A 13,158-nucleotide genomic window follows, 5' to 3' on the forward strand; every position below is an offset into this window, starting at 1 on the left:
AGATCAGCACTAGTGGATATCTCCTAGAATTCACGTTCTCAGGCGAAGGGATTCCTAGGGTTTTTCCAAGTCCTTTCCTCATCATCCAGTTTTTCCATCGACTTCCAATTAATTTCCATATTAAGTACATAATTGCCTTGTTGACAACTACTAAGCTCTTTCCATCTGTTGTTGCATATTACACCGAGTACTTCAAGGACCTAGGATTGCACGATGTCGTGCTTGGACAGCTCGGCTATAAACTCAAGGCTGTTACTTTCTTGGATCCAAAACTTTGTCTTTGCTTATTTCTGAAGCCATATATATATTTGTGTTATTAAAGTAGAGATTTTCAGCAGAGAATTTAATAGTGGAGAAGATCAGATAAGGTTTGTTTACAGCACACTTAACATTCTGTCTTGTTTTTGCCCTAAGACTTGTACACTGTTTAGCGGCTTTCAAAACCAGTGTGCACCTTCCCACCTTACCTCACAGACAGAATTTTGTATTTTATTGTATTTTATTCACAGAATTTGAAATTCACTGATCTTCTCAGTAACTAGACTAGGTCTTGTCAAAAAGATTAATGCTAATTAAAATGACCTGGCTGGGATATCTTAAATGGGGCACCATAGGAAGCTAAATGGAGTTTATCTTTAATTTTATGTAAACGCAATTTCTCTGTAATGATAAGTATTACAATAAATGAATATCCCAGTACACTAGAAGACATTTTTCTTTTTCTGCTTTGTTTTACTTTTCAAAGAGGATCTTTTGGATGATGGTCATTTTTAGTATAACAGAAATTTAACACCATTTGGAATTAATGTCTATGCGGTAGCAGTCACTGGAATTGTACCCTCTTCTCCAGTTATGCTCTCTTCATGACTACAGTGTTCAGGCTAGTAGAGGTGCTCATATGACCATTTACAGTATCAAAACCATTCTGTGTTTTCATTCATAAAAATATTTTTTTAATTAAGAGGGCTTGATTTTGATTGTAAGTGACCGTCTTCCCAGATAAATACTGGATTCTTCTCCTCCCTTCCATAATTCTAGTGACGCCATTCCAGCTTCTTACAGACCCCAGTTACTTCTAAGCAATCCCTGATTGTACTCTCAGTCTTTTTTTGTAAATCTACTTTTCCTTTACAACCTAATGGATAACTTGTCTTGTACTTGAACTGGTGAACAACATCAATGTTTTAAACAGTAACTTACGCCTTTTCTTCTTTGTGTCAAATGATACCAAGTGGGTGATACTTCGATGTGTTGGGTGTTTAGAAACAAGGTTTTCCCCCTCATTTTTCTAATTATATGATGTAAACTCCTCATTGTCAGTAATCAATAGCATTAAGAGAACGAATTAAAACAAGGCAGGTTATCTGATTTGCAGGTGGACATTTGTGTGGGTAGAAAGGAGAGCTGTGTACAGACAGACCCAGTTTAATATTAGGCCTCAACAGCTATTATCAAGTGCTACGCAGTCTGTGAGATCTCTGTCATCTCAGGCAAATTTTTAGGGGCATTTTTAAATTGCCTATTACAAAAGCAAGACGGAGTTTCATAACTACCTCTCTCAACTGGCAGGGTTTGGAATTGTGGATAGTTAACGTCCAGTTCGCTCTATGCTCCTTGCTCCAAGTTGCCATCATAGCCATGACAGCCAGGTTAGACACTGAAAGCAGCCAAGCCGAGCATCTGATCCATAGACTATTGTGCTTTTATTTTTAGGAATACTTTTAAAAATGTACAGTTTTGTGTTATTTTCCTGTAGTTAAAATGACCAAGAATGATGAGTAATAACAAAGTGAAGACCTGGCACTTGGGTTTTGTGCAGGCCAAGCTTGTCAAGGCCAACATCAGATGGGGTCAACCTAGTACGGCTACGTCATGGTAGAACTGAAGTACTTAATCTTTGCTGTGTTCATTCTACTGTTTTAGCTCACCTTCATTAATTACTTCAGGTTAAAAAAAAATTTGTCACGAAGACAAACTAACTACGGGGTGCTGTGAAGATGAGCATTAATTAGAAAACCTGGTAATGAGGCCTTGTGAATAATTAGATTTGTACAGAGGATTGCAGCGGGATCTACTGTGCTGCTACACAGTGGATCCAAAAGTCACTATTGCCTGTTAATAGCAACAGCAAATATTTACCATTAGCTGTTATTTTTACATTATAAACATGGAGTTTAATTAAAAAGTCATTCCCATCTGTGACTGGTAAAATAGAGGCTTTTGTAATGGACATATTTGTTTTCTGAGGGATATATTTAGTGTGTGTATACATCAGCAGCCATCCCCAGAGACCGTCATGGTAATGGATCAAAACCAGGCTTTGCTGCAGCATGAGAAACTATAAAACCATGTGTTGCAACTCTGTTCAGATTAAGGAATTAATGCTGATAGACCCAGTCATGGTCTGGCTGTACATCAATGATGGGAATTCCATAGCTTATATTTTAAATTTTGCATAGTAATTCCTTAGTGGCTTTTAAGATCTAGTCATGCTTACTTAACAGATCTTTTTCATCAAATGCAGAAACAATTTTTCTTCCAAATAGTAATGAAAATAAAGAAAAAAAAATTAGATAGTGCCATCAAAATATTTTAGATTTGCAGCTGCTTATATAAGTTTCTTTCTTTCTTTCTTTCTTTTTATGAAAACAGGTAATCAGATCCTCTCTCTTGGGACTTTGTCAAAAGATCAGGTTTATCCGTTGAAACTCAAGGGCATTTCCATCTGTTACTCTGCACTCAAATCTGCCTTATGTGGAAATTATGTCAGCTTTGGCGTCTTCAAGTTGTACGGGGACAACCACTTTGACAATGTACTTCAGGCCTTTGTCAAAATGCTGCTTTCAGTATCCCACAGTGACTTGCTAGTAAGCAATTACTCATCTTGGGAGTCTTTACGTGAAATATGAAATAACACCACCACAGGCTTTGTATTGTTATAATGAGACAGAGGGATCTAGAACAGCTCAAATGCAGTTTTCAGTTCAATTGCTTGAATTTATTTATATAGTGACATCTAAAATACAGGTATGACTGAACTGCCATGTGAAACAGGAGCTTTTCCAGAATTTTCACTAGGCTTGTCATAAAAGAGAGAAATGCAAAATTTTTTCATTTCTAGACTTGCAAACCCATTTAGGTTGCCTGCACGCACTGTAAAACTTCCTCACATATTCAGCCACTCTGCAATTAGTTTCAATCTGTAAATTGTCACTGTGTATTCCCCATAATATTTAAAACTTTGGTTTTAAAGTATACCATGTTCCCACTTCTCCGTGGGAAAGCAACAGATCTTGCACAATATCAGCCTAAATTTGAACTGTGACATTTTCTTCATGACACTTCAGTTCAGAACTGTCGTCATCTTGCAGGAAGGGACAAATTCGGGATAGTTAAGTATAGTTAATACCAAGATTTATGCTTGCTGCATAAAGAAAGTCCTTGGAACTGAGAAGTTGCTCTCAATTAAAATCGGTGTATTGGTTATATAGTAAAGTGTGCATATTTGGCACATTCCTAGTCATCCAACGATAAATGCCCTAAATAGGAGTCCTGAAGAGTAAGATGCTGATTAGGCCAATGGGTTCAAGCAAGTGCCTTTGCCTGTGCAGAGCCTGTTACAGGACCTCATCTAAGCACAAAAAAAAGTCTATCTCTGAGATGGTTTGGGGAAATCTGTGCTAAATCTTAGGCAGATTTCCTGCAGAAGGTAAGACACAGGCTGTAATCCTGTCAAACTGACACCCTGGACAGAATGCTATACTGCTTTTACTAGACTGATAGCTGTGTAGAATGTCAAAGCATGATAGCATTATTGTATTACCCTGAGCTTATTTTAAACTAATAGCGAGTTTATATCCTATGGTAAAGTTGAAAAGTTGAAATCTACTGAAGATGAGAAAATATTTTGCCTCTATAAATACTCTGATTTAATGGCTAAATTAGAAACTGTAAGATCATTCCTCTGTCATCTGTTAATGTTGTTAATATTAGTCAATGGTAATATCTATACTTTCTGTGAATGTGTACTCTTTTTTTCAGCAATATCGAAAACTAAGCCAGTCTTACTACCCGCTTTTGGAGTGTCTGACCCAAGATCACATGAGTTTCATTACCAGTTTAGAACCTCGCGTCCTAATCTATATTCTTACCTCAATATCTGAAGGACTTACTGCAGTAGGTAAGAATTACTTATACTCGGCTAAAGAAAGAATTCAAGTATTTAGCCATCTAGGATTTTCAGAGAAGCACGTTCATTTGTATCTTAAAAAAAATTAATATCAAGAGACAGTGGAAGATGCTGGCTTTTGAACATTTTAAGAATGTGACCATTTCAGTTAATGGAGCTGAGTTCTTTTAAACATCTAACCTGTATGTTTTTACAGATAGTATTTTTAAATTGTCTTTTCTTACAAGCCAGAATTGTTAAAATTATTAATGTGCCTCTGCTAGGATTGTACTGAAAATTCAAGCATTTGTTATTCAGAACTAAAATGTATTAATATGTGTACAGGAGTCTGTGGGGTTTTGTTTTTATTTTGATCAACATAGCTGTTGTATAAATAATGCTTGTTCTGCACAGCTGTGATATGATTTGAGAAATTTAAAGGTATCTTTATCCATGGAAGAAAGAAACTAGTTATTCAGTACTTCCTGCATAGAGGAGAATCAGTGCAACAAAAGCATACTTGGAGTAACAATAAAAATACAGCAGTCTGATTGCAGTTCATTTCATTCTCTTCCACGGTTTAATTTATGCTTTTTAACCAGATGACTGTCCAAACATTTGGGGTTTGGGCAGGGGGGAGGCGTGGAGGGTTGGTAGCCTAAAGTCATTTGGAATATGGAGAAGGAGACTGAGCATTTGGGGGAAGAAAAAATAAATCACGCAGTTACACTCTGATCACCTAGAAATACCATGCATTTATATAGTTTTTGACTGAGAAGCTGTTCAAAACCTTACAGTCATATTTATTGATTAGGGTGGTTATTAAGGAACAAAAAATAGGAACGTATAATGTTAGTGTGTCTAGATGTTACTCTATAATAGCTGGTGTTTCTCATTACTGCCAAGTGTCAGTCAAGCCCCATAGGAATGCATGAATGCACCGAGACTCACAAAGCATTTGCTATGTTAAACACATTCAGCAGTTTTTGCTGCAAGAGGGGGACCACTCTTAGAGAGAAAATGGGTAGTGAATAGCTAAGCAACAGTAGTAAAGAAGTATTCAGGTCATTTTATTATATAGTGCTGAAATCCATCTTCTCCCAGATATTTTGAGTGCTTTGTCACCTGTAATGATGGTACAGCAGTTTCTGCCTATAGGCTGGTTCTGCTGGGAATCTGCCTGTTGATCGTTTGCAAATGGATGTATCGTACTGAACGGTAGCTTGACTGACAGCTACCAGTTTAGCAAGCGCTGTTCTCTGTTATCACTCCACATTACATCTCTTCCATTTGAGATATATTCATTTTGATAATTCACTAGCATACCAAGTTTACTTTAACCATTGGTCTTTGAAACCCAATTTGAATTCATGTAAAAGAGAGAGAAGAAAATGTAAAAGGTATATAAGCTTCAGCTTTCAGGTGTTACGTTTATTTTCCCCTCTCAAAAAGTGTTAATTTCTCACTCCAGGCAGGGAGGAGGAGTAAGAAAAGTATGTATTTCCAATTTTAGCTGTATAGTTTTGTGGCTTGACTTATCTGGGAGTTTAATTGTGAAGAATTATTAATTTTTTAGGAGCATAGATGTTTTCTTAGGAAACTTTTATTTGGTGGAATTCCTGATATTCTGCTGAGAAAAGCATCAACAAAAATTTCAACAGCTCACTTTTTTTTCACATTTCATAAACCATAGATTTGCTTAGCCAATGCTCTCCTCCAGTTCTTCTTACTGTCCTTAAAGTATCTAAAATAAATACTACCATGGAAGACTAAAACAAAGTGTGTAGGAATTTTTAACTTCTCCTGACTTCACTGAAGGCTTGATGCAGTCTATCAAAAGCTATTATGCTCACTTTTGTGTTCAGCTTTTTTCTTTGTTTACCCTGATTCCTCCAAACTCAGGTAGTTTTTCAGTCTTTGAGACTTGCCAGACCTGTCTGTCAGTAAGACTTGGCTGTTTCATATTGCCCAGAGAGGATGTGGAATCTCCATCCTTGGAGATATTCCCAGATACTGTACAAGGTCCTGAGGAACCTGTCTGACGCTGTTTTGGGCAGGAGGTTGGAATGGAGGATCCCATTTTGTTTCTGCCACCACCTTTAGGATCCTACTGGTATTTTCCCTACATTTTCCACTTGTGTTCTCTAGCTTTCCAAAACAATTTTTGATTCTGTCCAAATCTGCCTGTGCAGCCCCTAATCTTTGTGAATGTCTCTTGCACATTACTTTCCATGATTAGTCAGTTGAAAAAATGCTTCTTTTTCACCTTTCATGTTGAAATGATAAAGTGATTATTTTTCCTTAATATCACGTTTCTTAATACTGCATGTATCAAGAATTGATATTGATGTCAGCCATTTAATTCCTCATTTGTGTTCAAGAAATTTTATTTTTGTAGTGAACTGAATAATTTTCAATACTCTTATAATGACTTGTCCAGATGAACTACTCTTTGGTCAGTTTATAGCTCTTACTGTTAATTTATTTATTTTTAATCCTCTCAAGAGTTAGTTACCTGTCACTGCGTTTTCTTAACAGAGTCATCCTTTAAAATGTTTTATCCCTTTTAAAATTTTGGGATTTGGGACATTACCAATTGTCAGACAGTGAAATACAAATCTATTTCTTATGTGTTACTTGGTCACATACATCCTTCCGCCCTTGGAAAATGGGTAAGTAGATCCAAGCGTTGCCTTTTCACTGAATTATATCAGTGCCACAAGAACATCTTAGAATAGTAGGGCTCAGGGCTATAAGCCATCTGAGGGGGAATTGTGTTTTAAACTGATTAGAACATACAAGTCATTTTCAGAAATGTTTATAAAAATGAAATAGCTGTCTTTTTATTTTAAAAATTAAATACCAGGAGATCACTTCTCTTTCACAGAAAAAAAGTATCTGAGTTTTTTCTCTATTCCCTTTACTTATGTGAAACCTTTGAGACTCTCATTGTTGTCAGCTGTAGGATAAACATTCCCCAAATCCTTATTTCTGAGGAGTGTTCATTCTGTTGCAGAGTAAATACCTTGCTTGATTCCACACTTTATAAACACTGTGAAAGAATATGTATTCCTTCTGAAGCGCCTAGCTGTAAATCAGCTATAATGGAAGCCCTCATCTAAGCTTTTATTGCGAGGATAAACACTCCAATAGTTCTCTTCTAAAGTGTTTACCTGGCTTTTTCACAGCTGACTCAGTGGATCAGAGCCTTTTAATGTAGTCTGCCTGGCATGTTGTCACTAATCTCTGCAAAGCTTTTCTAATTCTCATGTGATTAATAGTATAGTATGCTATTCATTGAGGAAAAAGTAAAACATTTTTTCTGTCTTGCTGCCTAATTTAGATGTTAAATTGCTAAATCCATTTACTTTCCAGGTTTAGTCTCAAAGGCAAATAATGCCAGTATTGAACTGTAAGCAATTGATGGACAGGGAAAAAACCACTTAACTCCCTCTCCTTGCCTTTATGTGAAAAACAAAACAGAATCTTTTGATATGCAGAGATTCGGCAATGTCGTTAAACTGTCGAAAAATAATTCTCCTTCAGCACGCTGTTGTCATATTGCTGAGACCAATGGCATCCTCAAGTTGTTTGGGGGTTCTGTTGGCTTTTTTAAAATAATATAACCCATTCTAACATACTTGCTCAACGTCCAGTTACTTGAGCTAATGGCTGATTGGAATTGCCTACATAAGGCAAAACCACACAGATAATAAAAAAGTGCATGTAAAATTACCCCCTAAAACATGAAATGAAAGCATACTGGCGAAGACGAAACCAGAAGAGCTAGTTGAATGTGATGGTGACTGGTGCCAGAGCTGTCATCTTTGTCCCCTGCCCACCACCAGCACCTACCTCGTCATCAAGTCCAGAGAGCTCAGTTTTGTTTGACGAAACTGCTGAACTGTTCCTGGATCCATGTTGACACACGTGGAGCTGGTTTTGGCATTTTCTGTAACCACGGCCCGCTTGCTTCGTGATCCAAATGATTAGTTCACAGGTGGTAGGGCTGAGTTGACCAGAAGTGAGAAACGTGGTTTGACTGCATTTTTCCTGATTATCCCAAGCTTAGATCTCAGCTTCTTTTATAATTCTATCTTTATTCTGTCTTCTTCGCCCATTTCTTCTGTCCATAGCCCAGAATTGGTAGCTCCTTGTTGCTCTTCTTTGTTCTATTTATTTGGTTGGCTGGCTTGTCTCGCTAAGATTTAGTGAGAACACTATTCTGCTCCAGCACAAGGTTCCACATGCCCAGAAGAGTCATTCAAGGGAGTTTGCTTGATGCTCCCTGTCTGTTATATCCTTGCAATCAAAAGGAAAAATGAGCATAGGGAAGCATATTTGATATATAGTTATGGGCAAATTTAAGTAGCTCTTAACACTCATATCAGATTCTCATGAGCAAATGATAGCATAGACCTGTCTGCTGTCCTGCTAAAATCACTTACTGTCGAATGTAAAATATCTACTTGTACAGTATCAGCATGTTTAGAACTACTGCTGTTTTGTAAACTGATGATACTGATTTACTTTGTATTATTCAATTTAAAAAGAAATAGAGTTAAGCACTGGTTTAGAAATACAGCAGAGCCCTCCTATGAAATATGTATTTTCAAATCTCTCACTTGTTGTTATTGATGGTGATTCAATTCCATCATGAATTGCATTTCTGGTTTATATGCAGGACTGTTTTGGTTGAGAACACGATGAGTGCCAGATTCTGCGGTCTCTACTTTGGCTAGACTCATAACTTTGAACTCAGCTTTGTTCTGGCAATGTGTCTTAACATCCTGCCCTCTTGAATTCAGTCCTAGGAAGCTCGCCGGTCCAGCGGGGACAGAGTTGAGATGCTCCAGCTCATTTCTGTGAGCTGTTAGATCGCTTTTCACTCCTGCTGCTAAGTCAGCTGCTTGCCTTGGAAGATCAAGTCTTAGGAGACCATTTGTATCTTCTTTGCCTGTAAATGTTTCTTCAGTGTTTACTTCAAAACACTCTTAGCAAAATACAATTAGGTTTTAGATGGCAAAGGGTTAATAGTGTCAGCACAGAGCCTAAGGAGTTAAACAGACACAGATCAAAATACTTCAGTGTCTAGAGGGATGTGTTTAAATGAACACTGCAAGGTTGGCAGGCCTCCAAATTAGCATAGTTTAAAGAATTCAAGGTACATTTAATTGGATCCTTCTAATCCCTTTTCCCTCAGAATGAGCATTTTAACAGTTTAATTCCTTTTGCAACCCCCACACATCCCTTACTCCAGTGGCCCATCTAAAATAAATACTGTGAACTATAAAAGGCCTAGACAAGTTCTAGCTGAAGTCAGTGGCAACCGGATGGAGTCCCGAATGCTCCGCTCATCTGGATCCGACTCTGGAAGTCGCAGAGAGTATCGGCTGGGGCTGAACCTCGCGCCCGGCAGGTTAGACCACCGCCTGGGCAGAGGGAGCTGCGGTGGCGTTGGTATGGCGAGGAACTGGTGGTTGTTTCACGGTGCGGCTCCGGCCGGGAGTACAGGACCGGAGCTGGAAGGCAGCACAGTTGGAAATGCCGCAGTGGCAGGAGCAGGTCTTGGGGCCAAGGAGTATCTCGGGTGTCGGGCCAGAAGGAGCCGGCGGCTGGGCAGGGGGAAGGGTGCACCGCTCGTCTCAGGAGGGGGACGAGGGGAGCGTGCGTCAGAACCAAGGACCAGTACGCTGTTATCGTCCTGGTGATGCTCGGAAGCGAGCAGAATTGTCTTTCGCAGCAGCGGCACAGCAGGCAACACCTAGCAACAAAATAACTTACATAAATCAGACAGACATATTTACTCTGCAAATAGGTTTAAGCTTTTAATCTCCCTTACTTATAGAAACAGTAAGTAAAGATATGAAGTGGCTTTTGCTTCTGCTTTTCAACAGTATCCTCCTTTGCTGTCATGACTTTCGGATTTGGGGACATTTATGAAGTACTTGGTAGTGACTGCTATTGTGTTGTTGCCAGCCATATTTACTTTACCCTATTTGAATTATGAGTTGTTAAGCAAAATGACTAACTGGCTGTTCTGCGATCACCCTTTTACTACATTTAATGGCCCTTGTTCGTTGTTTGCCGCCTGACGTTGATTGTAAGCTATGGGGCAGAGAAACATTGTGAAAGACTACTTGAGAAAAACCTGGGCAACAGCTCTACTTGATTTAACCTTGCCTTTCCGGTAAGCAGATCAAAACAGAATTTAGTTTCCAGGAATCTGGAGCCTTCTGAATGTGAACTGAATACCAGTAAAATGTCAACCCTGATCTTGCACGACCTTCCAGGACGCAGAGGGGCAGCTGCATTCATACGGTTGTGAATGAAGTTCACTGGAGTTCACAGGATCTTTAGTACATGGAGCTATCCAGTTACTCAAAAGCAAAGGTTTAATACCACTGTGCATTAATAAAAGCAGTCTTTAAAGCTAGTCAACTCATGTATCAAAAATAGACTTGTCAATGTATCGATTAGCCTAATGTCAAAGAGATTATTAAAGTTGAGCTCTCCAAGTACTATAACATGTCATTATTAATTATTCTTTTATGGAAACAATTTCAAAACTCTTTCATTTTTTACACAGATACAATCGTCTCCTCCAGCTGTTGCGCTAGTTTAGACTACATTGTCACCTACCTCTTCAAGCACCTCGCTAAAGAAGGCAAGAAGACTCTAAGATGTAGAGAGATTTCACAGGATGGACAGAGATTGCTTCATTTCATGCAGCAGAACCCAGAAATTCTACAGCAGGTGAATTAGCAGTCTTTTCTATGGGATATTATGACATTTCTGAACTGTCCAGATTTTTTGAGGTACTGAACGCCAGGGTAGCGCTGGCTATTTGGTAACAGAACAGACTGTGTTCTCATGACAACCAAAGACTGAAGATGGTTTTTGTCATTCTGAAAAGCAGAGATACTATACTTGGCTGTACAGTATCTTAAAACTTGGTGTTCCTTTTTTGCTCATAAAAAGAGGTGTGTGAGATCATCAATACATTCTAGATGGGACAAATGGGAAGGAAAGCTCCCTAAAGTATTTTAGGAGGAAGAAGAAGAAATTCTGGCATTGAACCACACATTTTGGTAATGAAATGTGTAAATTGAATGGCTGTATGCTATTGAGTTTGAATATTTTGTTTTGCAATAGGTGACTCGGTGGGATTTTTTTCTGTTAAAGGTAAATACAATAGAAATTAAATCTCATGCTTCTGAAAAGGAAGTGGCTGCTGTACTGCTTAGGAGAGATTTCCCCTGCCCAGCCCCGTCAGGTTTATCACAGCCCAAGTACGTTACAGGGAGATCAGGATGTTCATAGCTACGTATCTCTACATTTGCTCAGTGCCACATTCCCTTAAAATCTCATTAAACTATTTGAAAATGCGTGTTTACAAGAATCGCTGGATTCCTAATGCATTTGCAAAGATGCCGTTGCAGGAGACGTGTTTCACAGGTCTGGAGGCTTTTAACGAAAACGGAGGTTATTAACAAAATGCAGATGACTGGTGTGGTAGTCTTTGCGTTTCCCTAATAGGTACGTGGTCGTTTGGAAAAAGCCTGGCATACAGTCACTACAGTTACTGTTGTCATTTGTTTACTGTTCTAATTGAAGGTGAAAAGTAACTAATGGTAGCTAATATATTCCTGGCAGTATATAGCATATTGTGAGAATATTAATGATGTTTATTATTGACATCATTATCAGAATATGATGATTCCCTGGTCATATTACAGGTTCTTATGTTGTACTTGCCTAATAGGGGTTTCATGGAGACTAGCAATGAAGTCAGCAGTTGGGTACATCAGATTGCTCAGTATTGTACCGTGCGTGCAACGTATTGGAACGTAAGGGGCAGAACAGCAACCTGGGCTCCGGGCTTGCCTGCATTTGTGGCAATCTTGATGTAATACTTTGTCTGTTAATATGCAGTAATCCTTCACTTCACAGCATATGACTGGGTGGTGATCTGTCTTTATTAACTTCAGATTCTGCGGAATACGTTATATTTATTTTGAATGCAGGCTTTCACATACTGTTTTAAATATTAATGGATGGTCTCCAGTAGTCAGCATAAATATGATTTGCATTAGCACTAGTCATACCGTATTGAGTGCCTCTGATGTCAACTACTCAGTGTACTAATATCTGACATCATCTCCCGAGGTCACTGACAACTTTGACCTTTATTCTCATGCACAGTTTCTGTAGTCTCAGAAGCTCTTTTGAATTGATTTGAAATTTTGACTCTTCCCTTTATGAGGCAGTAAAATTGATAATTATTCAGATGGGAACGGAGCAGTGAGTGAAAAATCAATTCCACCCGCTCTCTGCTGCGTATAAAATTACTTCTGAGTCTGCTGGACTGAACGGATGGCCAAGGTAAAAGCAGCAGGCAGAAATAGTAGAGAGGATTAGCTGGACGAAACTAATAGCCTAAAGGGATGGCTTTTGAGATGAGGGAGTGGGCCGGTTGGGGGTTATTATCAGCAATGATGGGACTCATTGATCATATGTTTACATCAGGTTTCCATTGGGTTATAAATCAGCCCTGAATAGAAACGGAACCCAAGGCCTCGCATTCTACCAGGGGGACGGTGTATTAGATTATTCTCACTTTCACACTCAGATGAAAAGTGAGACATTGATTATTCATCGGCTGGCCATTAAACACTGGTTTTATAGATGATTTGACTATCATGGAAGCTAATGAACAAGGTTGCTGCTTCGTAACCAGCGGTTTCAGTTTTCAAGACATCTGTGTCGGTTAAGTAATGCATAACCCTATTAAAAGGAATGGGTTACAAATTGCTTAACAGTGCTGAAAAACTAGACCCTAATGACTAATTGTGCTTTGAGTTTAGAGAGGTTTGTCAGCTCTTTAAACTAAACGGATGCAACGATAACGGCAATTATTTACTAGTTGGAGCACTTCTTCCGAGTCGGGTCCCTGGAAGGAGCCGGACCGTTCGCGCGTCCCGCAGCCC

The 13,158-nt window shown here is 38.8% G+C and overlaps 1 protein-coding gene across 1 annotated transcript in view; it reads left to right on the plus strand.

Annotated features, from left to right (window-relative positions):
- The window catches only part of RANBP17 (RAN binding protein 17), a 163,347-nt gene that overhangs the window by 128,245 nt on the left and 21,944 nt on the right, over nt 1–13,158 (plus strand). The window contains exons 24-26 of the mRNA XM_010579252.1: nt 2,653–2,867; nt 4,042–4,180; nt 10,758–10,924. Coding sequence (XP_010577554.1) covers nt 2,653–2,867; nt 4,042–4,180; nt 10,758–10,924 — 521 coding nt within the window. The remainder of the gene's footprint in view (nt 1–2,652; nt 2,868–4,041; nt 4,181–10,757; nt 10,925–13,158) is intronic.

This window comes from Haliaeetus leucocephalus, unplaced genomic scaffold (genome assembly GCF_000737465.1).
Source record: "Haliaeetus leucocephalus isolate CR32 unplaced genomic scaffold, Haliaeetus_leucocephalus-4.0 Scaffold656, whole genome shotgun sequence".
Classification (NCBI taxonomy): Eukaryota; Metazoa; Chordata; class Aves; order Accipitriformes; family Accipitridae; genus Haliaeetus; species Haliaeetus leucocephalus.